Source organism: Nerophis lumbriciformis, linkage group LG07 (assembly GCF_033978685.3).
Source record: "Nerophis lumbriciformis linkage group LG07, RoL_Nlum_v2.1, whole genome shotgun sequence".
NCBI lineage: Eukaryota > Metazoa > Chordata > Actinopteri > Syngnathiformes > Syngnathidae > Nerophis > Nerophis lumbriciformis.
The window spans coordinates 11244768-11270289 of record NC_084554.2 but is presented as its reverse complement, the minus strand read 5'-3'; the positions used below and the strand labels follow the sequence as shown (position 1 = coordinate 11270289).

The window sequence follows — 25522 nt, the reverse complement described above, 5'->3', positions numbered from 1 at the left end:
CTCTTCCTCCGTGCTGGCTGCGAGAAGCAGTAGTTCATCTTCCATATATTCAGCTTCAAAAAGATAAGGTTGTGAATCCTCACTTGTCCGAAAATAGTCATCTTCGTTGTTTGTTACCAAGTCTGCAAAGATTAGAACACACACACGTCTTTGTTTCCGACAGCAGGAACACACATTTGTTGCCGGAAGTCGGACGTGCGTTGCTATGGAAACAGAAAGCAATGCGCCAAAGAAATCAGTCCTGGCAATGATTAAAATGACCAAAATACGGTAAATATTGTACATATTATATATTGTTATAAAAATGTCTGTTACTACATTATATATAAACTTGCAGTGTGTATATAAAATGCTGATGGAGGGTTTTGAAGTTGTTTTAGAGGACTTTGAAGGCTACAACGGTGACTCTCAAAGTACAAACCCCGTTTCCATATGAGTTGGGAAATTGTGTTATATGTAAATATAAACGGAATACAATGATTTGCAAATCCTTTTCAACCCATATTCAATTGAATGCACTACAAAGACAACATATTTGATGTTCAAACTCATAAACTTTTTTTTTTTTTTTGCAAATAATAATTAACTTAGAATTTCATGGCTGCAACACGTGCCAAAGTAGTTGGGAAAGGGCATGTTCACCACTGTGTTACATGGCCTTTCCTTTTAACAACACTCAGTAAACATTTGGGAACTGAGGAGACACATTTTTGAAGCTTCTCAGGTGGAATTCTTTCCCATTCTTGCTTGATGTACAGCTTAAGTTGTTCAACAGTCCGGGGGTCTCCGTTGTGGTATTTTAGGCTTCATAATGCGCCACACATTTTCAATGGGGGACAGGTCTGTACTACAGGCAGGCCAGTCTAGTACCCGCACTCTTTTACTATGAAGCCACGTTGATGTAACACGTGGCTTGGCATTGTCTTGCTGAAATAAGCAGGGGCGTCCATGGTAACGGTGCTTGGATGGCAACATATGTTGCTCCAAAACCTGTATGTACCTTTCAGCATTAATGGCGCCTTCACAGATGTGTAAGTTACCCATGTCTTGGGCACTAATACACCCCCATACCATCACAGATGCTGGCTTTTCAACTTTGCGCCTATAACATTCCGGATGGTTCTTTTCCTCTTTGGTCCGGAGGACACGACGTCCACAGTTTCCAAAAACAATTTGAAATGTGGACTCGTCAGACCACAGAACACTTTTCCACTTTGTATCAGTCCATCTTAGATGAGCTCAGGCCCAGCGAAGCCGACAGCGTTTCTGGGTGTTGTTGATAAACGGTTTTCGCCTTGCATAGGAGAGTTTTAACTTGCACTTACAGATGTAGCGACCAACTGTAGTTACTGACAGTGGGTTTCTGAAGTGTTCCTGAGCCCATGTGGTGATATCCTTTACACACTGATGTCGCTTGTTGATGCAGTACAGCCTGAGGGATCAAAGGTCACGGGCTTAGCTGCTTACATGCAGTGATTTCTCCAGATTCTCTGAACCCTTTGATGATATTACGGACTGTAGATGGTGAAATCCCTGAATTCCTTGCAACAGCTGGTTGAGAAAGGTTTTTCTTAAACTGTTCAACAATTTGCTCACGCATTTGTTGACAAAGTGGTGACCCTCGCCCCATCCTTGTTTGTGAATGACTGAGCATTTCATGGAATCTACTTTTATACCCAATCATGGCACCCACCTGTTCCCAATTTGCCTGTTCACCTGTGGGATGTTCCAAATAAGTGTTTGATGAGCATTCCTCAACTTTATCAGTATTTATTGCCACCTTTCCCAACTTCTTTGTCACGTGTTGCTGGCATCAAATTCTAAAGTTAATGATTATTTGCAAAAAAGTTTGAACATCAAATATGTGGTCTTTGTAGCATATTCAACTGAATATGGGTTGAAAATGATTTGCAAATCATTGTATTCCGTTTATATTTACATTTAACACAATTTCCCAACTCATATGGAAACGGGGTTTGTATTAATTTGAGGAGTGATCTTTGATTTTTTTTGGACAAAAAACGTGTTAGCATTAACATACTGTTAGGGCAGAGTCTCATGTTAATGCGCGGATCGTTTCCGGAGGCAGCGTGCAGGTAGGGCAATGATTTATTCTTCATAAATCAGTCCAGAATACAAAAATGTAGGAAAATACAAATAAACAGAAAAGCGTGCCGTTTGCACGGGCAAAGCTCGCGGAAAATCTTAGCATAGAAAACAGAAAGCAAGAATCATCGAACGTAACTTTTGCGTGAAACAAACAAGACAGCCAGACTGAGTGTGGCGAAAATCAGGAATAAATATATATTAAATTATCTGATTAGTGCCCGGGAGCAGGTGAGCCGGTGAAAATAATCAGCAACCAAGAAAACACAAACCCAGGGGTGCTGGAACTGAACTACGGGAGTCTTTAACTCAACAAAACATGATCTGGGCAACAGATCATGTGTATGTGTTTGAATTACATTTATATAGCGCTTTTCTCTAGTGACTCAAAGTGCTTTTTTTGGCCGACAAAATATGAAAAAAATTCAAACGGTAAGAATACTTCTTTTTTTTTTAAGCCCACCGTAAAGGAAATCCCAGCATTCTAATTGGAAAAGCAGTCAGAATAGTTGCAGTGACAGCAGTTGCCGCCCTTCGGACTCAGCTGATGATGGAAAATTGATTGCTCGTTCTGGTGAAAAATTGTTGTTGTGAAGAGTTCGACTGTTGACTGTGCGTGACTACGTTCGCCTCTCGGTGTTACACACCAGTGCATCACATCAGATGACGCCGCGATTTCACATACAGTCGTGCTCATACGTTTACATACCCTGGGAGAATTTATGATTTCTTGGCCATTCATCTGAGAATATGAATGATAACACAAAAACATTTCTTCCACTCATGCTTAATGGTTGTGTGAAGCTATTTATTGGCAAACAACTGTTTACTCTTTTTAAATCAAAATGGCACAAGAAAGTACCCAAATGACCCTGATCAAAAGTTTACATACCCCAGTGACTTTGATCTGTTAACATGCACAAAAGTTGACACAAACAGGTTTGAATGGCTAATCAAGGTTCCAATCCTCACCTGTGACCTGTTTGTTTGTAATTAATGTGTGTGTATAAAAGGTCAGTGAGTTTCTGGGCTTCTGACAGACCATTGCATCTTTAGTCCAGATGTTTCTGGATTCTGAGTCACGGGGAAGGCAAAATAATTGTCAAAGGATCTGTGAGAAAAGGTAATTGAACTGCATAAAACAGGAAAGGGGTATAAAAAGATATCCAAGGAATTTGAGTATACCAATCAGCAGTGTTCAAACGCTGATTAAGAAGTGGAAAATGAGGGATTCAGGTAGACCAGCAAAGATTTCAGCCACAACATGCCAGGAAAATTGTTGGAGATACAAAGAAAAATCCACAAATAACTTCAGCTGAAATACAGGACTCTCTGAAATATTGTGGTGTGGCTGTTTCAAGATGCACAATAAGGAGGCACTTGAAGAAAAATGGGCTGCATGGTCGTCAAGTCGCCAGAAGAAAGCCGTTTCTGCGCAAATGTCACAAAGTATCCCGCTTACATTACGCCAAACAGCACAGAGACAAGCCTCAAAACTTCTGGAACAAAGTAATTTGGAGTGATGGCTTTCTTCTGGCGACTCGACCATGCAGCCCATTTTTCTTTGCTACAGAGACTGTAACCATTGAGTAGACTTCAGTGTTTTGTTAAAGGGGAACATTATCACCAGACCTATGTAAGCGTCAATATATACCTTGATGTTGCAGAAAAAAGACCATATATTTTTTTAACCGTTTTTCCGAACTCTAAATGGGTGAATTTTGGCGAATTAAACGCCTTTCTATTATTCGCTCTCGGAGCCATGACGTTGTGACGTCACATCGGGAAGCAATCCGCCATTTTCTCACTTTCGTCGATGTGTTGTCGGAGGGTGTAACAACACGAACAGGGACGGATTCAAGTTGCACCAGTGGCCCAAAGATGCGAAAGTGGCAAGAAATTGGATGAAATTTGTTCAAAATATGAGGGTGTGGGGAAAGCCGACGAAATGGTCAGTCGTTTGTTCCGCACACTTTACCCACGAAAGCTATGCTACGACAGAGATGGCAAGAATGTGTGGATATCCTGCGACACTCAAAGCAGATGCATTTCCAACGATAAAGTCAAAGAAATCTTCCGCCGGACCCCCATTGAATCTGCCGGAGTGTGTGAGCAATTCAGGGACAAAGGACCCTCGGTAGCACGGCAAGCAATGGCGGCAGTTTGTTCCCGCAGACGAGCGAGCTAAACCCCCTGGATGTCTTGGCTCACACCGTCCCTGATGCCACCGAAGATGATCAAGAGAAGAATATCGACCCTAGCTTCCCTGGCCTGCTGACATCAACTCCAAAACTGGACAGTTCAGCTTTCAGGAAAAGATAGCGGATGAGGGTATGTCTACAGAATATATTAATTGATGAAAACTTTATTCATTACTCGCGGTTTTACGTAAATTATTATACACAAACTGTGTTTACCAATAATTTAGCTTAAAAACATTAATTTTTTTCAATCATTCGAGTACATTCGGGTAGTCTTGTGTAATGCAGTATTTTGTGTCTATTTAGGTATGATTAACCTGAGTGCTGAAATCGTGGAAAAATATATGTTCTTAGCGCGCCTGAAATGGGCTGTCTGCACTCTCAAAGTGCATGTTGTTGCCAAATGTATTTCATATGCTGTAAACCTAGTTCATAGTTGTTAGTAATTATCTTATCAGACAGTGTTAAGCCTCTGAAATCCGAGTCTGAATCCGAGCTAATGTCGTTATACCTTGCTGTTTGTTTGTATTGGCATCACTATGTGACGTCACAGGAAAATGGACGGGTGTATATAACGATGGTTAAAATCAGGCACTTTGAAGCCTTTTTTTAGGGATATTGCGTGATGGGTAAAATTTTGAAAAAAACTTCGAAAAATAAAATAAGCCACTGGGAACTGATTTTTAATGGTTTTAACCCTTCTGAAATTGTGATAATGTTCCCCTTTAAAGTAGAACACATGTTATGTTGTGTTGGCCTTGCACGGTTCCTTCACTGGCTGATTTGTGGGTGACTTCTGGTGAGGAGTGACTCATGATATGATGGGGGAGAGACCTTCCATGGCATGTCTGGGAGAACCACACCTGGGGGTTGGAAAAACATCTACTTTAATCCTCAGCAGGGCGGGGGGATACACACCCAACTGATTGATTGATGCCCCACACTCCAACTGTCACCTTGGAATGTGGTACTATATGCTGTATGTCATGGCTGATCAGCTGGCGGCCTGGTGAGGATGTTAATATCCAGATGTTTGCAGATGACAAGACGCTGAAACGGTCGATGATTAATTTACAGCAGCCATGGAGAAGGTGGCATAATGGCTGCATGACTCTTGTCTCACATTAAACATGAAGAAAACGGCAACAATGTGCATTGTAAACAAATGTTTAACTGTCATTCTTTCCAAATATAACATATAAAATACAAAATGTTTGGGAATATTATACCTGGGTGTCATTGTACATTGTAGCGTCCCGGAAGAGTTAGTGCTGCAAGGGATTCTGGGTATTTGTTCTGTTGTGTTTATGTTGTGTTACGGTGCGGATGTTCTCCCGAAATGTGTTTGTCATTCTTGTTTGGTGTGGGTTCACAGTGTGGCGCATATTTGTAACAGTGTCAAAGTTATTTATACGGCCACCCTCAGTGTGACCTGTACGTCTGTTGACCAAGTATGCCTTGCGTTCACTTGTGTGTGTGTGTGTGTGAAAAGCCGTAGATGTTATGTGATTTGGCCGGCACGCAAAGGAAGTGCCTTTAAGGTTTATTGGCACTCTGTACTTCTCCCTACGTCCGTGTACACAGCGGCGTTTTAAAAAGTCATAAATTTTACTTTTTGAAACCGATACCGATCATTTTGAAACCAATACCAAAAATTTCCGATATTACATTTTAAAGCATTTATCGGCCGATAATATCGGCAGTCCGATATTATCGGACATATGCATTTTCAATGGTTGGAATCTGCGCTTTTGCGTGATATACTAGTTACTATGGTAATCTAATTAGTTACTACGGTAATCTAATTAGTTACTATTGTAATCTAAGTCACAGCAGCTCAGACGAGGCACCAAGCAGTGTGGGTGGGGAGCGTTTCCACAGAGTGTCAGCCTGAAATGCGGGTCTCAGGGACAGACGCGGAAGGAGATTTTTACGACCAAGTTCTAAAGCTTAGTGATGTATCAGATATTTCAGATTGTAGGGTTTTTTTTGTTTTTTTTTACCCTTCACGTTCATATTTCGCTGTTTGTTGCATTTTTGTTGCGTTTCGCTTGATTGTAAAATATGTAGATGGAGAGGGGGTGTGACGTTCATATGTTGTCAATATTCAGTGTTTTATCCTTCATAGTTAATATTGTAAATCCCACATTCTTTATTTTCATGTACATTCTGGGTGTCTCATTCAGTAAAAACATTTAAAATTCCATTCCGTTGAAGGCCGTCTGTCATAACGTTTTTTAGCATTCAATCAGACATTATTGTGAGGTTTTGTATTAGTCCTAAAAATAGATATAACAGCCCCAGACCAATTTTTTTTCAGAATTTACTTAAATCAATAACAGCATCTCCACATCCACCGGAAATGTGTCTCGTGGAACAAAACGTCCGCCCGGAACTCTCTAATAACTAAAGTTCCTTGGGTGAATATTGTAAACTCACTACACCGGTATGTTTTAGCGCTTTCATGGCGAGTTTACTGACAGATATAAGTAAGAACTTTACACTACTTTATATTAGAAATGGCAACAGCGGAGGATGAATGTCCCATAACAAGAAGATAGAGAAAAAGAAGAAGCTTATCGACTATGTTGTCGGCATGCACTACAAAGGCGGAAACGCGCAATTTTTCAGGACTTATGCAGATCCCAAATACACTACAGCAGGTACCAGAAGGTAAGAAAAGTTGCTTTTGCATAATATTGTGAAACATAACGCCAGATAATATGTCTTACCTTATACACACACCATAATAATACTTGTATGTTGAAGCAAAGTACAATCCATCAAGCGGTGCGACTTCATAGCTTACCAAAGTCGTACTAAAACATTTTTATTGATTTTTGAGCTTCGCGTGTAATTTTCTATATTTTCAATGGAACATATAAAATGTTGGTGTTGTTTACTTGAGTCATATTATAAATAAATGATAAATGGGTTGTACTTGTATAGCGCTTTTCTACCTTCAAGGTACTCAAAGCGCTTTGACACTACTTCCACATTTACCCATTCACACACACATTCACACACTGATGGAGGGAGCTGCCATGCAAGGCGCTAACCAGCAGCCATCAGGAGCAAGGGTGAAGTGTCTTGCTCAGGACACAACGGACATGACGAGGTTGGTACTAGGTGGGGATTGAACCAAGGACCCTCGGGTCGCACACGGCCATTCTTCCACTGCGCCACGCCGTCATATTGCCATCATAGTGCAGTCTACACGTCTCTCTTATGTTTGACTGCCATCTATTGGTCACACTTATCATTACGACATGTACCAAATAAAATTGCTTCGAGGTCGGTAAGCAAAAACAGAATTATTTCGTACATTAGACGCACCGGGTTATAAGGCGCACTGTTGAGTTTTGAAGAAAAAAATGATTTTAAGTGCGCCTTATAGTCTGGAAAATACGGTAATAGTGAAGTCCGACCCCCAAGTCCTTAGCTTTGGGTACATGTGTCCCCTCCAAAACACTTTCGTTGTAGTATACCGTCACTGCCTTATCTCAAAACACACCAAAAAAACAACAAATCTCCATGAAATGGACTTCAGTGTTGTCTTTGGATAGTGGCCATAATGTAACTTGAGACTTTTTCTGGCTCCATTCTTTCACACAAGTGAGGACTGAAGTCAAGCCAAAGCCACCGGCTCAACATCTGGCGATCAATCTGGCGCTTTGATCAGGCAGCGGTCTACCTGTACGTGTGTACAAGCAGCGTGGCTCCGAGAGTTGATGGACACGGTCTGTGGGGGTGAGCCGCTCGGATAATACCACAGAGACTGAAAGGTCAATTAAAGAAATACCACAGTGGCACTCTTGACAGCACACCAACCCATCACCCTAATTAAATACCCCTGTTGCCCTTTTCTTTGGACCTATTAAGTATTGCCGCTCAACACTGTATGTTTCCCACCGCCATGTACAGTCATCTCATGCCACTTGGCACTATCGCAGTCAGGGATGGGCGATTTGGTCTAAAATCTATATCGCTATATATATATATATATATATATATATATATATATATATATATATATATATATATATATATATATATATATATATATATATATATATATATATATATATATATATATATATATATATATGTGTGTGTGTATATTGCAGCCTCGTGATGTATCACAATTTATTATTTGTGCTGCAAGGGATTCTGGGTATTTGTTCTGTTGTGTTTGTGTTGTGTTACGGTGCGGATGTTCTCCCGAAATGTGTTTGTCATTCTTGTTTGGTGTGGGTTCACAGTGTGGCGCCTATTTGTAACAGTGTTAAAGTTGCTTATACGGCCACCCTCAGTGTGTCCTGTATGGCTGTTGATCAAGTATGCCTTGCATTCACTTATGTGTGTGTAAATGATGCATATATTATGTGACTGGGCCGGCACGCTGTTTGTATGGAGGAAAAGCGGACGTGATGACAGGTTGTAGAGGATGCTAAAGGCAGTGCCTTTAAAGGCCTACTGAAATGCGATTTTCTTATTTAAACGGGGATAGCAGGTCCATTCTATGTGTCATACTTGATCATTTCGCGATATTGCCATATTTTTGCTGAAAGGATTTAGTAGAGAACATCGACGATAAAGTCCGCAACTTTTGGTCGCTGATAAAAAAAGCCTTGCCTGTACCGGAAGTAGCAGACGAGTAGCGTGACGTCACAGGTTGTGGAGCTCCTCACATCTGCACATTGTTTACAATCATGGCCACCAGCAGCGAGAGCGATTCGGACCGAGAAAGCGACGATTTCCCCATTAATTTGAGCGAGGATGAAAGATTCGTGGATGAGGAAAGTGAGAGTGGAGGACTAGAGGGCAGTGGGAGCGATTCAGATAGGGAAGATGCTGTGAGAGGCGGGTGGGACCTGATATTCAGCTGGGAATGACTAAAACAGTAAATAAACACAAGACATATATATACTCTATTAGCCACAACACAACCAGGCTTATATTTAATATGCCACAAATGAATCCCGCATAACAAACACCTCCCCCCTCCCGTCCATATAACCCGCCAATACAACTCAAACACCTGCACAACACACTCAATCCCACAGCCCAAAGTACCGTTCACCTCCCCAAAGTTCATACAGCACATATATTTCCCCAAAGTTACGTACGTGACATGCACATAGCGGCATGCAAGTACGGGCAAGCGATCAAATGTTTGGAAGCAGCAGCTGCATGCGTACTCACGGTACCGTGTCTGCGCATCCAACTCAAAGTCCTCCTGGTAAGAGTCTCTGTTGTCCCAGTTCTCCACAGGCCAATGGTAAAGCTTGACTGTCATCTTCCGGGAATGTAAACAATGAAACACCGGCTGTGTTTGTGTTGCTGCAGTCGGCCGCAATACACCGCTTCCCATATACAGCTTTCTTCTTTGCTGTCTCCATTGTTCATTGAACAAATTGCAAAAGATTCACCAACACAGATGTCCAGAATACTGTGGAATTTTGCGATGAAAACAGACGACTTAATAGCTGGCCACCATGCTGTCCCAAAATGTCCTCCACAATCCGTGACGTCACGCGCTGATGTCATCATACCGAGACGTTTTCAGCAGGATATTACGCGCGAAATTTAAAATTGCACTTTAGTAAGCTAACCCGGCCGTATTGGCATGTGTTGCAATGTTAAGATTTCATCATTGATGTATAAACTATCAGACTGCGTGGTCGGTAGTAGTGGGTTTCAGTAGGCCTTTAAGGCACGCCCCCAATATTGTTGTCCGGGTGGAAATCGGGAGAAATTCGGGAGAATGGTTGCCCCGGGAGGTTTTATGGAGGGGCGCTGAAATTGCGTACCGTACATTCCTAGTGTGTGTCTGTCTGTGTATGCATGACTGATGAGAGGGTTCACTCTGTTTGTATTATCCCACTATAAGAGTGAAACTGCTTGGACGGATGCAAAGAGTGAACCCTCTAGCAGCCTGTTTGGAAGTGACAGACGGACAAATAAACTAGAGATGTCCGATAATATCGGCCGATAAATGCTTTAAAATGTAATATCGGAAATTAACGGTATCGGTTTCAAAATTATCGGTATCAGTTTCAAAAAAAATTTATGACTTTTTAGAAACGCCGCTGTGTACACGGACGTAGGGAGAAGTACAGAGCGCCAATAAACCTTAAAGGCACTGCCTTTGCGTGCCGGCCCAGTCACATAATATCTACGGCTTTTCACACACACAAGTGAATGCAATGGTCAACAGCCATACAGGCCACACTGAGGGTGGCCGTATAAACAACTTTAACATTGTTACAAATATGCGCCACATTGTGAACCTGTCACGTTTGGGTCGCAGCTTGCTGCGGGGTTCGTTCTCGCGAGATGCAGACAGACCACTCCGGACATGGCGTGCAGGTTGGAACATTATTTATTCCCGAATTTCAGTGCCCTCTCAAAAAATTTCCCGGGGCAACCATTGTCCTGAATTTCTCCCGATTTCCACCCGGACAACAATATACGTCTTTAGCGTCCTCTACAACCTGTCGTCACGTCCGCTTTTCCTCCATACAAACAGCGTGCCAGCCCAGTTACATAATATATGCGGCTGTTACACACACACACACAAGTGAATGCAATGCATACTTGGTCAACAGCCATACAGGTCACACTGAGGGTGGCCGTATAAACAACTTTAACACTGTTACAAATATGCGCCACACTGTGAACCCGCACCAAACAAGAATGACAAACACATTTCCGCACCGTAACACAACAGAACAAATACCCAGAAGCCCTTGCAGCACTAACTCTCCCGGGACGCTACAATATACACCCCCCGCTATCTCCAACCTCGCCCACCTCAACCTCCTCATACTCTCTCAGGGAGAGCATGTCCCAAATTCCAAGCTGCTGTTTTGAGGCATGTTAAAAAAAAAAAAAACACTTTGTGACTTCAATAATAAATATGGCAGTGCCATGTTGGCATTTTTTTTTTCCATAACTTGAGTTGATTTATTTTGGGAAAACCTTGTTACGTTGTTTAATGCATCCAGCGGGGCATCACAACAAAATTAGGCATAATAATGTGTTAATTCCACGACTGTATATATCGGTATCGGTTGATATCGGAATCGGTAATTAAGAGTTGGACAATATCGGAATATCGGATATCGGCAAAAAAGCCATTATTGGACATCTCTACTTATTATTGTATCTATCACTCTAAATACCTTATTTTCCGGACTATAGAGCGCACCAGGATATAAGCCACACCCAGTAAATTTTACAAGAAAAAACTAGTTTTCCATATATTAACTGCACCGGACTATAAGCCCCAGATATATGCGTTGTGAAATGAGTTATTTACACAGAAATATTCTGTAAATGATTATTTGCATAGCTTAATTGATTCCAAACAGTGTCTGTAACACGGCAGTAAAACGGCTGATCAAACAAAACAGAAGTCATCGTCAAGGAAGATGCGTAAGCGAGCTCTCCAATCAGCTAGACAGACTCGATTGGTGAATTTACAAAACTGAAACAATACAAAAATAACGCCATTGTAAGGTAATATTACGAACAAGGACACTCGTAAACGTGTTAGCATATTAGCTAATGTTAACAACGTTAGCGTCATTACATTACGATAGCACGTACATATTTGCATTAAAACACTCCTACAGACATCACACATGGGACGGTTTCGTAAGTATGAATTGTTTTGGTTATATTGTAAAACGTACAAACGTTGCTTGGAGTGATGAATGAAAATATCGGATATCGGCAAAAAAAATGCCATTATCTGACATCTCTAAAACAAACAAACAAGCACAAACTTTGCAATATCTTCATCATTTGTCTTTGGATTCTCTGAGGTTAGTTTGTCTATTTATTAGTTCGCAGTATTGCTCAAAAAGTTAGAGGGACGGATTTTGGTGAAACTTTCAGAAAAAGTAATTACAATTTGAGGGTGATACGTATCTCAGTCTGCATTTAGGATTTTTTTGAAGAGAAGTGGTTTTTCCACATTCATATTAGCAATGTTTGGTGGTACTTTCCTACCTATCCCTTAAGCCTTTACGATCTCGTCCAAATCCGCGTTTGACGAACCATCACATTTTGCACAAACGCAGTCCCCGAGTAGAAAGCTGAAATTATAGCCTTCCCTAAACTCAATGCTATTTTTAAAGCCCTGCCTCTCTTTGTGTACTGTACACCAAGAAGTGGCTGGAAGGCTGGCTTTCATCTCCTCCTAAATAGAAGCAGCATGTAACCACACTCCGGTACTTTAAGTCCAACCTATACGCGCTCCTGCTCGTCCTCGTTGGACGTAATCCCTGCTCGCATGTTGAACCGAGCCTCAGCGGTGACGCAGGCCGACAATCCGACATGTTTCCGATATCCAATCACACGCTAATGATGTTTTCTATCCTCTTCCGTCAGACATGCGGCGACTCCCACGGGGTCCTTTCGGATCTGAATTTGTCATCAGCGGGGAAATTATGTAGGTCAATCTGCTTTGCTTCATCTTTGGCCACCCTGATAATATTTCATATCCATACAGTCCTCGCTGTGTCAGGCGGGCTTCTCACACACTGCAAATACTGAAATCGAAGATGAAATATCTCAAATAAGGGTGATATTTGCTTATTTCAGTTTTTGCAGTGCACCTAATTGGTCCCAAAAATATTTTTTTGCAAATCAATAATTATAATAATGAGCCGTTGTTTAGTGCCTGTGCTGTGTAGACCTTGGCAGGGTAACCGTGTAATACTCCGTAGCAGTAGGTGGTGGCATGTAGTTCATTGCTTTGTAGAAGTCGGAATGCGTGGGGGATGGTTTGTCGTGATCCCAATACGCAGAGCACAGCGGGAGACAGCGTGCAGGTAAAAAAGTTATGGAAAGCCTAAACCAAAAACGGACAAAAGGCAAATTCCGCTAGGAAAAGGCATTGAAGCATAGAGATGACTATGTGTGCCTTATAACCCGGTGCGCCTAATGTACGGAATAATTCTGGTTTTGCTTACCGACCTCAAAGCTATTTTATTTGGTACATGGTGTAATGATAAGTGTGACCAATAGATGGCAGTCAAACATAAGAGATATGTGTAGACTGCAATATGACTCAAGTAAACAACACCAACATTTTATATGTTCCATTGAAAATATAGAACATTACACACGGCGCTCAAAAATCTATCAAAATGTTTTAATACGACTTTGGTAAGCTATGAAGCCGCACCGCTTGATGGATTGTACTGTGCTTCAACATAGGAGTATTATTATGGTGTGTGTATAAGGTAAGACATATTATCTGGTGTTTTGTTTTACAATATTATGCAAAAGCAACTTTTCTTACCTTCTGGTACCTGCTGATCTTTATTTGGGATCTGCATAAATCCTGGAAAATTGCGCGCATCCGCTTTTGTAGTCCGTGCGAACACCGTAGCTTCTTCTTTTCCTCTATCTTCTTGTTATGGGACATTCATCCTTCGCTGTTGCCATTTCTAATATAAAATAGTGTAAAGTTCTAAAACATACCGGTGTAGTGAGTTTACATTACTCACCCAAGGAACTTTAGTTATTAGAGAGTTCCGGTTTTTCACGGGACGCATTTCCGGTGTTGTTGTTGTTTCCGGATGAGGAGATGCTGCTCCGTTATTGATTGAAGTAAAGTCTGAATGTCATTAAAACAGTTAGCGCCATCTTTTGACACTTCTTCCACTCCCGTCCTTGCACGCTACACCGCTACAACAAAGATGACGGGGAGAAGACGCTGTCGAAGGTGAGCCACGTAAATAAGACCGCCCACAAAACGGCGCATCCAGAAAGCAGCTTGAAGATGATGTGTAAAACATCATCTATGCAACATTTTGACCAAAGAACCACCATTACATGTTATGTAGACCACAAGGAAGTCTTGTACATTTAGAAAACAAAAATCATAATATGACTCCTTTTAATGCGCCTTTTGTATGAAAATAGACCTGAATAGACCCGCTCATCGGCAGTGCGCCTTATAATCCGGTGCGCCCTATGGTCCGGAAAATACGGTACCCCAACAGTTAAATTTTTTTTTTTTTTTAAATGCAGGTTTAATGTAATTTTGTTTATATATTATATGCAATCTGTTGTTGTGTTCCTTAATTTTGAGTGTACATGAATGAAGGTGTGTGTGTTGCTGAGCCCGACCTGGACATAATCTGGACTGGACCTGGTTTTTAAGAACCCTTTGAACAATCTAATTTCATTGACAACCTGGTCTGGTGAAGATAAGGTCCTTTTTAAAAAAAAAAAAAAAAGGTAAGATAAATAAATAAACATGTTGCAAACATTTTTAAATTAAAACACAACATTTTTGTCAACGAAGATTTGCGTCAGCGTTTGATAGTAGGCTAATATAGCTAACATAGACTCCTACATCATGCGTTGTCTTCATTATAACACTTATGTAAGACTTTACATTTTTTGCGGCTCCAGACAGATTTAATTTTTGTATTTTTGGTCCAATATGGCTCTTTCAACATATTGGGTTGCTGACCCCTGGTTTAGCTGTTAGCATGCCTGATCCTGGCTTTCTCTCTGTGTAACATGTTTAGCTTTGTCCTCCAGTGACTTGATTATGATACTTAAGACTAGAGATGTCCGATAATGGTTTTTTTGCCGATATTCCGATATGGTCCTGGGGGTATATATTGTAGCTTCTCGGAAGAGTTAGTGCTGCAAGGGATTCTGGGTATTTGTTCTGTTGTGTTTATGTTGTGTTACGGTGCGGATGTTCTCCCGAAATGTGTTTGTCATTCTTGTTTGGTGTGGGTTCACAGTGTGGCGCCTATTTGTAGCAGTGTTAAAGTTGTTTATACGGCCACCCTCAGCGTGACCTGTATGGCTGTTGACCAAGTATGAATTGCATTCACTTGTGTGAGTGAAAAGCCGTAGATATTATGTGATTGGGCGGGCACGCAAAGGCAGTGCCTTTAAGGTTTATTGGCGCTCTGTACTTCTCCCTACGCCCGTGTACACAGCGGCGTTTTAAAAAGTCATACATTTTACTTTTTGAAACCGATACCGATAATTTCCGATATTACATTTTAAAGCATTTATCGGCCGATAATATCGGCAGCCCAATATTATCGGACATCTCTACTTAAGACACTAAGAAAGGCAGTTTATTTGCCGTAATGGAGGTGATTATTATTAGTTTAGCGAAGTGACTGTAAACCAGGGATGTCAAACCTGTGGCCCGCGGGCCAGATCAGGCTCGCAAACAGGTTTTATCCGGCCCGCGTGATGAGTTTGCCAACTATTAAAATGAGCTGCTTTTTTTTTTTTTTTAAGGAAATAAACTGCTGTTCTAAATGTGTCCACCAGATGTCACAATAGCAATTCTGTTAGGCAAGCAAATGGTTTATACTGGGGCCAAGAAAGAAGTACACTGTAAAGGGTGACTGGAAATTTTCAATCTTTAAGATAATTTTTGAAAAAATCAATCTTGTTGTTAATATTTTGGCGAGTTTGGTCCGTTTTACACAATAAAAAGTCACAAATCATACAGACTATAATTAACAAAGCCTAACCAAGATTTCATTATGCCCGATAATGAACTAATGACACAATCATTTTGACTTTGAACACATCGCACACTTAGTCAACAGCCATACATGTCACACTAAAAGTGGCAGTATGAACAATGCCAACACTGTCATAAATATGTGCAATATAGTAAAACCACAAACAACAACAACAACAACAACAAAAACATTTTGGAAGCATATATGCACCGCAACTCGACATAAACACTACAGAAACGCCATTGGTGGATCTACACCTAACATCCACTGTAATGATACCACGTATATAGCTTATCTAGTTGATACTACTATGATTACATCGATATTATTTTAACATCACAAAATCTTCTTTCTGTATTTTTTAATGTATATTATGTTTATAAACTCAGGAAATACGTCCCTGAACACATGAGGACTTTGAATATGACCAATGTCTGATCCTGTAACTACTTGGTATCGGATTGATACCCAAATTTGTGGTATCATCCAAAACTAATGTAAAGTATCCAAACAAGAGAAGAATAAGTGATTATTACATTTTAACAGAAGTGTAGATAGAACATGTTGAAACAGGAAATAACCGGATATTAACAGTAAATGAACTAGTAGATTAAAAATTCATTTTCTACCATTTGTCCTTAATAATTTTGACAAAATAATAGAATGATAAATGACACAATATGTTACTGCATACTAAATTAGGAGCCTTTGTTTGTTTACTTACTCCTAAAAGACAAGTTGTCGAGTATGTTCACTATTTTATTTAAGGACAACATTGCAATAATAAACATATGTTTAATGCACCCTAAGTTTTTTTTTGTTAAGATAAAGCCAATGATGAAATTTTTTGTGGTCCCCTTTATATAGAAAAGTACCGAAAAGTATCGAAAAAGTACTGAAATACTTTTGGTATCGGGGCAACACTAATACACCTACTGGCAGAAATGTAGATCAGCGCCTATGCCTAGAAGAGTTTACATGTTGTGTTTTTTGTTCAATCCCGGAAAAACTGTGACTTAAAGTTTAATCCTGGCTTTGGAGATCCACTGAGACTGAGTCTAAGGTCATTGTGTTTTTGAAGCTGCACCAATTTCCTCAGAATTTTCAAGTGTTTTGTCCAGAGGATTATTTGTGATTTGTACGTTTTTCATAATGTGCTCGTTCTATTTTTTGACCAAAGAAAACAAACTGGAGTTGTCTTTATTTTTAAGTTATCACGCCATGATTGTACCATTACGGCCCACTCGGGAATAGATTTCCCTCCATAAAATGACTTTGACACCCCCTGCTCTAAACTGTGTATGGAGACACATTATTCCCTGCTAGGCACTTGTCAGCCGGACAGGATCGGCGTTTGTGAATGGCATTAAAAGGCACTATCAATCATCAATCAATGTTTATTTATATAGCCCTAAATCACAAGTGTCTCAAAGGGCTGCACAAGTCACAACGACATTCTCGGTTCAGATCCCACATAAGGGCAAGGAAAAACTCACAACCCAGTGGTATGTCAATGTGAATGACTATGAGAAACCTTGGCGAGGACCGCAGATGTGGGTGACCCCTCCCCTCCCTCTAGGGGAGACCGGATGCAATGTCGAGTGGGTCTAGCACAGTGGTTCTTAACATGGGTTCGATGGAACCCTAGGGGTTCGGTGAGTCGGGCTCAGGAATTCGGCGGAGGTCAAGACACACCCGACTCATCGTGTAAATAAAAACTTCTCCCTATCGGCGTATTACGGATACGGCAACAGCAGAAGTCAGACTGATTTGCAGGTGTGTAATTTGTTGTGAGTTTATGCACTGTGTTGGTTTTGTTCTTTGAACAAGGTGATGTTCATGCACGCTTCATTTTGTGCACCAGTAAAAAAACATGGTAACACTTTAGTATGGGGAACATATTCACCATTAATTAGTTGCTTATTAACATGCAAATTATTAACATATTGGCTCTTAACTAGTCATTATTAAGTACTTATTAATGCCTTATTTGGCATGACCTTATTATAACCCTAACCCTCTAACCCGTGACCCTAACCCTAACCAAATAACTCTAAAGTAAGTCTTTGTTACTTAGAATATGTTCCCCTAGTGTCCAAAAAACTCTAAATTAAGTCTTTGTTAGTTAGAATATGTTCCCCTAGTGTCCAAAAACTCTAAATTAAGTCTTTGTTTCTTAGAATATGTTCCCCTAGTGTCCAAAAAACTCTAAATTAAGTATTTGTTACTTAGAATATGTTCCCCTAGTGTCCAAATAACTCTAAATTAAGTCTTTGTTACTTAGAATATGTTCCCTTAGTGTCCAGAAAACTCTAAATTAAGTCTTTGTTACTTAGAATATGTTCCCCTAGTGTCCAAAAAACTCTAAATTAGGTATTTGTTACTTAGAATATGTTCCCCTAGAGTCCAAATAACTCTAAATTAAGTCTTTATTACTTAGAATATGTTCCCCTAGTGTCCAAAAAACTCTAAATTAAGTCTTTGTTACTTAGAATATGTTCCTCTAGTGTCCAAATAACTCTAAATTAAGTCTTTGTTACTTAGAATATGTTCCCCTAGTGTCCAAAAAACTCTAAATTAAGTCTTTGTTACTTAGAATATGTTCCCCTAGTGTCCAAATAACTCTCAATTAAGTCTTTATTACTTAGAATATGTTCCCCTAGTGTCCAAATAACTCTAAATTAAGTCTTTATTACTTAGAATATGTTCCCCTAGAGTCCAAATAACTCTAAATTAAGTCTTTATTACTTACAATATGTTCCCCTAGTGTCCAAATAACTCTAAATTAAGTCTTTATTACTTAGAATATGTTCCCCTAGTGTCCAAATAACTCTAAATTAAGTCTTTATTACTTAGAATATGTTCCCCTAGTGTCCAAATAACTCTAAATTAGGTATTTGTTACTTAGAATATGTTCCCCTAGAGTCCAAATAACTCTAAATTAAGTCTTTATTACTTACAATATGTTCCCCTAGTGTCCAAATAACTCTAAATTAAGTATTTGTTACTTAGAATATGTTCCCCTAGTGTCCAAATAACTCTAAATTAAGTCTTTATTACTTAGAATATGTTCCCCTAGTGTCCAAATAACTCTAAATTAAGTCTTTATTACTTAGAATATGTTCCCCTAGAGTCCAAATAACTCTAAATTAAGTCTTTATTACTTACAATATGTTCCCCTAGTGTCCAAATAACTCTAAATTAAGTCTTTATTACTTAGAATATGTTCCACTAGTGTCCAAAAAACTCTAAATTAAGTCTTTGTTACTTAGAATATGTTCCCCTAGTGTCCAAAAATCTCTAAATTAAGTCTTTGTTACTTAGAATATGTTCCCCTAGAGTCCAAATAACTCTAAATTAAGTCTTTATTACTTAGAATATGTTCCCCTAGTGTCCAAAAAATCCAAATTAAGTTTTTGTTACTTAGAATATGTTCCTTTAGTGTCCAAAAAACTCTAAATTAGGTATTTGTTACTTAGAATATGTTCCCCTAGAGTCCAAATAACTCTAAATTAAGTCTTTGTTACTTAGAATATGTTCCTCATACTAAAGTGTTACCAAAAACATATAACTTTGTCTTGAATTTGAAAAAAAACATTTTATTTTTCACTAAATGCACGGTGAATGCACATATGAAACTGCTGGGGTTCGGTACCTCCAACAAGGTTAAGAACCACTGGTCTAGCATAATATTGTGAAAGTCCAGTCCATGGTGGATCTAATATAATAGTGAGAGTCCAGTCCATAGTGGATCTAACATAATAGTGAGAGTCCAGTCCATAGTGGATCTAACATAATAGTGTGAGAGTCCAGTCCATAGTGGATCTAGCATAATAGTGAGAGTCCAGTCCATAGTGGATCTAACATAATAGTGAGAGTCCAGACCATAGTGGATCTAACATAATAGTGAGAGTCCAGTCCATAGTGGATCTAACATAATAGTGAGAGTCCAGTCCATAGTGGATCTAACATAATAGTGAGAGTCCAGTCCATAGTGGATCTAACATAATGGTGAGAGTCCAGTCCATAGTGGATCTAACATAATAGTGAGAGTCCAGTCCATAGTGGATCTGACATAATAGTGAGAGTCCAGTCGATGGTGGGGTGAGCAGGAGACCATCCCGAGCGGAGACGGGTCAGCACAGAGATGTCCCCAACCGATGCACAGGCAAGCGGTCCACCCCGGGTCCCGACTCTGGACAGCCAGCACTTCATCCATGGCCACCGGACCTGTGCCCCCCCCTTCCACAAGGGTGAGGGGGGCAGAAAAGAAAAGAAACGGCAGATCAACTAGTCTAAAAAGGGGGTCTATTTAAAGGCTAGAGTATACAACTGAGTTAATCATGACTAATCGTGTACATTTTTACAAAAATCGGATCAATCGGCCAGTCAGTCCACTGCAGACTGTTGCTCTTTTGTAACATGTTCCACGGCCATGCTGGATCCTCTGGCAATCTGTAATCCATTTTTCTGGCGTTGAGTCTGCGAGCACGCAATGGTGACCCGGCGCATTACACAAGTGTCATTGGCACGGGGATGAAACAGCCTCTGTCATGAACCCGTCTCCAGAGTTCGCCGATCAAAGCTTCGGCAAAAATGCACAATTCCAATCCGGTGATGGCCGCAAAATCCTCTTTGCGGGTGGAAAGTTGCTCCGCCGGCGACACACTTGTTTGGCAACCATCGCCGCAGTTCTGTTTGTAGGCCAAGTGTTCGCTCCTAGCAATTTGTCTCATGGCAAAGAAAGTCTCAAAGCTGTGATCTTCTCTTCCTCGCTGCCTCTCCTTCAGCCAACTCCTCCTTTTCTGTTCCCCCCACTTCTGTCACAGCTGATGTTTTTTGGCGCAGCAACTCGCATCGACCCACACGCTCGTTTTGCGCTTCTTTTTTTTTTTTAATCCTCCCGTAAATTCCGCCGGCGAGCGAAGGCAAGCGCTTGATTCCTGACTCGGCTCGCCGGAATCGTCGTCTGACATGCGAAGAGAGCGCACGCTCGGCCGGACTCTGGGGACAAGAGACGGAGAGAAAGACGAGGATGATTGAGGGAGGAGGAGGAGGAGGATTGGAAGCGGCACGGGAAGAACTCTGGGGATTGACGTAACGACACCAAGCAGGGCGCTCACATCTGGAACAGTTTGAGCAGCTGCACCTGAAGGAGGACTTTCTCTCTTCGCATTTTTTATTGACCCTTTTTTTCTTCTCCGGACCGACTCCTGGCATGCTCAACAAATAAGACTCAAGACCAAGAACAATGGGCTAACATGGAAACCAAACACTCGAGGTAGGAATGATGAGCCTTATCAGAAGCTCCGTCAAGCAGTGACCGTAAGATTTATGACTCTGTTAGTTTTGGCAGAGTTTGTCCTGCCACTCCACAGGTTTAGTTTGTTTTGGAAGAAGATCCCAGGAGGCCACGTCAGGAGAGGAGACCATCTTCAAAAGAGCTAATAACACCCACCCCCCTCTCCTTTAGTCCTAGGCTTCCCAAAAGTTCCCTCCCTCCTTTGGCCTCCCAGCCTACCTGCACCAGTCACAACACGCTGGAGAGCCACCGGGAGCTGAGGGAATCCACAGGACGCGGCCGGAGTCACACCGACTGAGCTCTACCGCCACGCAGCATGTCTAAAGCCTCCAGGCTGGCCCGGCCTCCGTCGGCCAGGGCCGCGTCCAAGCTGCCCTCTCCCAGGAAGGAATGCCCCGGCACGGCCGCTATGGCCGGTCAGGCCCGGCTCCTCAGCGTGGGCGAGAAGCTGATGAGGGCGGGCACTGACAGCTTGTTGACCAAACAGAAATCGGTATCAGCCGCCGGGCCCCAGGACAAGGCACGGGGCCCGGGTGAAGCGGGACCGGCCATGGAGTCCAACCCTTCTAAGAGCAGAACCAGCCTGCCTAAAGCACCCAGACAGGAACAAGGCTCTGTACAGAGTAAGTCATCTTGGAAATATAATCCTCACCTTGTCTTCTGCACATTTTCTTCATATTCCTCATAACCGTTTTTACTATTAACCACGATTAAAAACGCCATGGTCATTTAACCCTTGTGTAATGTTCATATTCTTGTTACTCAGCCAGCGTTTGTGGGTCTGATGGACCCGTTGCATTTTGTGGCTTTTAATGCCTCACAATCAAACACTTTTATGTTAAAATACTGAACAGATGTTTACCTTATCCCAATAAACATCTGTTCAGTATTTTAACATAAACATGTTTGATTGTGAGGCATTAAAAGCCACAAAATGCAACGGGTCCATCAGACCCACCAACACTGGCTGAGTAACAACAATATGAATGTTGCACGGAAAATTTCTCTGCCAGTTTCTGCGTCCCACAGATTGCAACATTGTGTGTCAACACTGTCTGCTCTCATTTTCTCGCACATTTGACCCTCTGATGTTCTGTGTACTTACACTCTGGCCTCTTCCTGTCTAGGCCTGCTGTCTAGGCCTGCTGTGTGTGTGTGTGTGTGTGTGTGTGTGTGTGTGTGTGTGTGTGTGTGTGTGTGTGTGTGTGTGTGTGTGTGTGTGTGTGTGTGTGTGTGTGTGTGTGTGTGTGGTACACAGAACATCCATTTCCACACTTCTATTAGCCCCGGACATCTTATATGTAATAGAAATGTGTAGGGGGGGGTGTATGGTGTGTGGTCATTAAATATGTATTCTGATATATGTTCTTCACAGAAAATGAGCCAAAGTCAGTGAGTCTCAGTTTGAAAAATTAATTAATTGTATCATTTTTCTTTTAATAAAAAATGAAAACGGGTCCCACAGACCCGAACACCACACAAGGGTTAATGGCAAAGGATCCACTACACCGGGGGGTGTCAAACGCACACAGGTTTGATCTGGCCCGCAAACCAGCAAGATCAGTTTGCCAATATAAAAACGAGCTTCATTTTTTTTCAATGAAAGAAACTGCGGTTCTAAATGTGTCCACTGGATGTCGCGATAGCAATTCAAGTGTAACCCACATCACACTGTTTAAAGATGACGTGTCAGCTGACTTTAAGCGCCCTCTGGATTGGCTGCCGCTGCTCCTGTTGTGGCTGGCAGCAGATGGCGGCAGACTGATGCTGAAGCGACTCGCAATACCTTCTTTCATTGTAAAGTATCCATTCAACGGATAAAATAATGAAACGGTAAGATGCAAAGACTTAAGTCAACATAACCATCATCTTTGTAGTTGGAGTTCCGTGCAGCGCTCGCAATTGGTTGAATGCATGATACGCACCCTGAACTCTGTTGTAAAAATGTGTGTTTCTACATTTGTTTGTTCTATTTGATTTTATGCTTCAATCTAACCTGTTCACATTGGTTAAGTTTGTAGTTATGTTACCTTTAATTTGGCTGTCATGGTGTCATTTTGACGATTGACAATTAAATGAATGTGTTGTGGCAGTTGTGGATTTCACCAATTGAGGAAACACTCGGTTGTTTTTCCAAACTTGTTTTTAATGGTGAACTGGCAACATGAGAATGCTGAACAGGAAGTGCTGAAAGTTTAATGGCTGTGTAAAAACACTGAGACAAAGTGGAAGTTCATTGTGTTCTTGTTTTTGAAACCGCACCAATTTTTCCCTCAGAAATTTCAACTAACTTGAAGCGTTTTGCTAAGAGGATTGTTGTACATTTTCAGAATGTGCTTGTTCTATTTTTGGCCTATGTAGGACAAAGAAAACAATCTGAAGTTGTCTTTATTTTTACGTTAATTCTATAGCTAGTAGCAAGTAATCTCATTAATTATGTATTGATTATGTACGTTATCGATAAGGTTGTTGTAACCTGGCATGTTACTTTTGACGTGGATAAGACCGCTTTAGAATCCCAACAAGTTCCCATCAGGAAGCGGCTCTTTACTTGTGCAAGCGGCAGCCATTGCACGTGCACACGCGCGCACTCTACTACTACGGGGGAATAGTGAATACTCAATAAAGTGACAATCATCAGCAATAAATATCCTACAAGACACAGCCATTGGCGCTCGTTCAATCGCTTTATAAACTCCCAGTAAAAACATTTCACATGTGCTGCCGTCAGCAAACTCCGGCACACTCGCGCGCTCTTCTCTCATGAAACATCTCAACTACATACATACATAAAAGTAACAAAAAAAATTAACCATTAAATACTTTCTTTAGTAATTAACTCCATATATTAAAGAATAATTCCGTGAGTAATTCAATTACTTTTTTTGGGGAAGTATTTAGCAACTGTAATCTATTACTTTTGTAAAGTAAGTTGCCTAACACTGATAATCGTACAGTAAAATCTAGCTTCTTTTTTTTTTTGTCACTTGTCCTCACTAAGTCTATTTATTGACGTAAATACGTTCAAAAAATGCCTACGCTGTGAAAAAGTTGGCCAAAGCAACATAACGTTCCTGAAAAAGGCCTCGTAACTCTTTGATGACTGCCATCAGCAAACTCCGGCACACTCACGCGCTCTTCTCTCATGAAATATCTCAACAACATACACCAGATATATAAAAGTAACAAAAAAGTAACCATTAAATAATTTCTCTAGTAATTAATTCCATCTATTAAAGAATAATTCTGTGAGTAATTAAATTACTTTTTTGGAGAAAATAATTAGCAACTGTAATCTATTACTTTTTTAAAGTAAGTTGCCTAACACTGATAATCATACAGTAAAATCTAGGTTTTTTTTGTCACTCATCTTCACTACAGTAAGTCTATTGACGTAAATACGTTCAAAAAATGCCTAACCTGTGAAAAAGTTCACCAAAGCAACATAACGTTCCTGTAAAAGGCTTCGTAACTCTTTTGATGACTGCCATCAGCAAACTCCGACACACTCACGCGCTCTTCTCTCATGAAATATCTCAACGACATACACCAGATATATAAAAGTAACAAAAAAATTAACCACTAAATACTTTCTCTAGTAATTAATTCCATATATTAAAGAATAATTATGTGAGTAATTCAATTACTTTTTTGGGAAAGTATTTAGCAACTGTAATCTATTACTTTTTTTTAAAGTAAGTTGCCTAACACTGATAATCGTACAGTAAAATCTAGCTTTTTTTTTGTCACTCATCCTCACTACGTCTATTTATTGACGTAAATACGTTAAAAAATGCCTACACTGTGAAAAGGTTGGCCAAAGCAACATAACGTTCCTGAAAAAGGCCTCGTAACTCTTTGATGACTGCCATCAGCAAACTCCGGCACACTCACGCGCTCTTCTCTCATGAAACATCTCAACTACATACACTAGATATATAAAAGTAACAAAAAAATTAACCACTAAATACAAACCCTGTTTCCATATGAGTTGGGAAATTGTGTTAGATGTAAATATAAACGGAATACAATGATTTGCAAATCCTTTTCAACCCATATTCAGTTGAATATGCTACAAAGACAACATATTTGATGTTCAAACTGATAAACATTTTTTTTTTTTTTTTTGCAAATAATCATTAACATTAGAATTTGATGCCAGCAACACGTGACAAAGAAGTTGGGAAAGGTGGCAATAAATACTGATAAAGTTGAGGAATGCTCATCAAACACTTATTTGGAACATCCCACAGGTGTGCAGGCAAATTGGGAACAGGTGGGTGCCATGATTGGGTATAAAAGTAGATTCCATGAAATGCTCAGTCATTCACAAACAAGGATGTGGCGAGGGTCACCACTTTGTCAACAAATGCGTGAGCAAATTG

The 25522-nt window shown here is 40.6% G+C and overlaps 1 protein-coding gene across 8 annotated transcripts in view; it reads left to right on the top strand.

The window, feature by feature from the left end:
• Window positions 1-20542: 20542 nt before the first annotated feature.
• The window catches only part of LOC133609842 (sickle tail protein), a 264761-nt gene continuing 259781 nt past the window's right edge, over window positions 20543-25522 (top strand). For 2 of the 8 annotated variants that reach the window (XM_061965840.1, XM_061965839.1), the window contains exon 1: window positions 20548-21760. In XM_061965840.1, the coding sequence (XP_061821824.1) occupies window positions 21454-21760 (307 nt within the window). In that variant the 5' untranslated portion in view covers window positions 20548-21453. Of the gene's footprint in view, window positions 21761-25522 lie in introns of all 8 variants that reach the window. The other 6 variants (XM_061965842.1, XM_061965841.1, XM_061965837.1 and 3 more) reach the window with 5 other exon arrangements.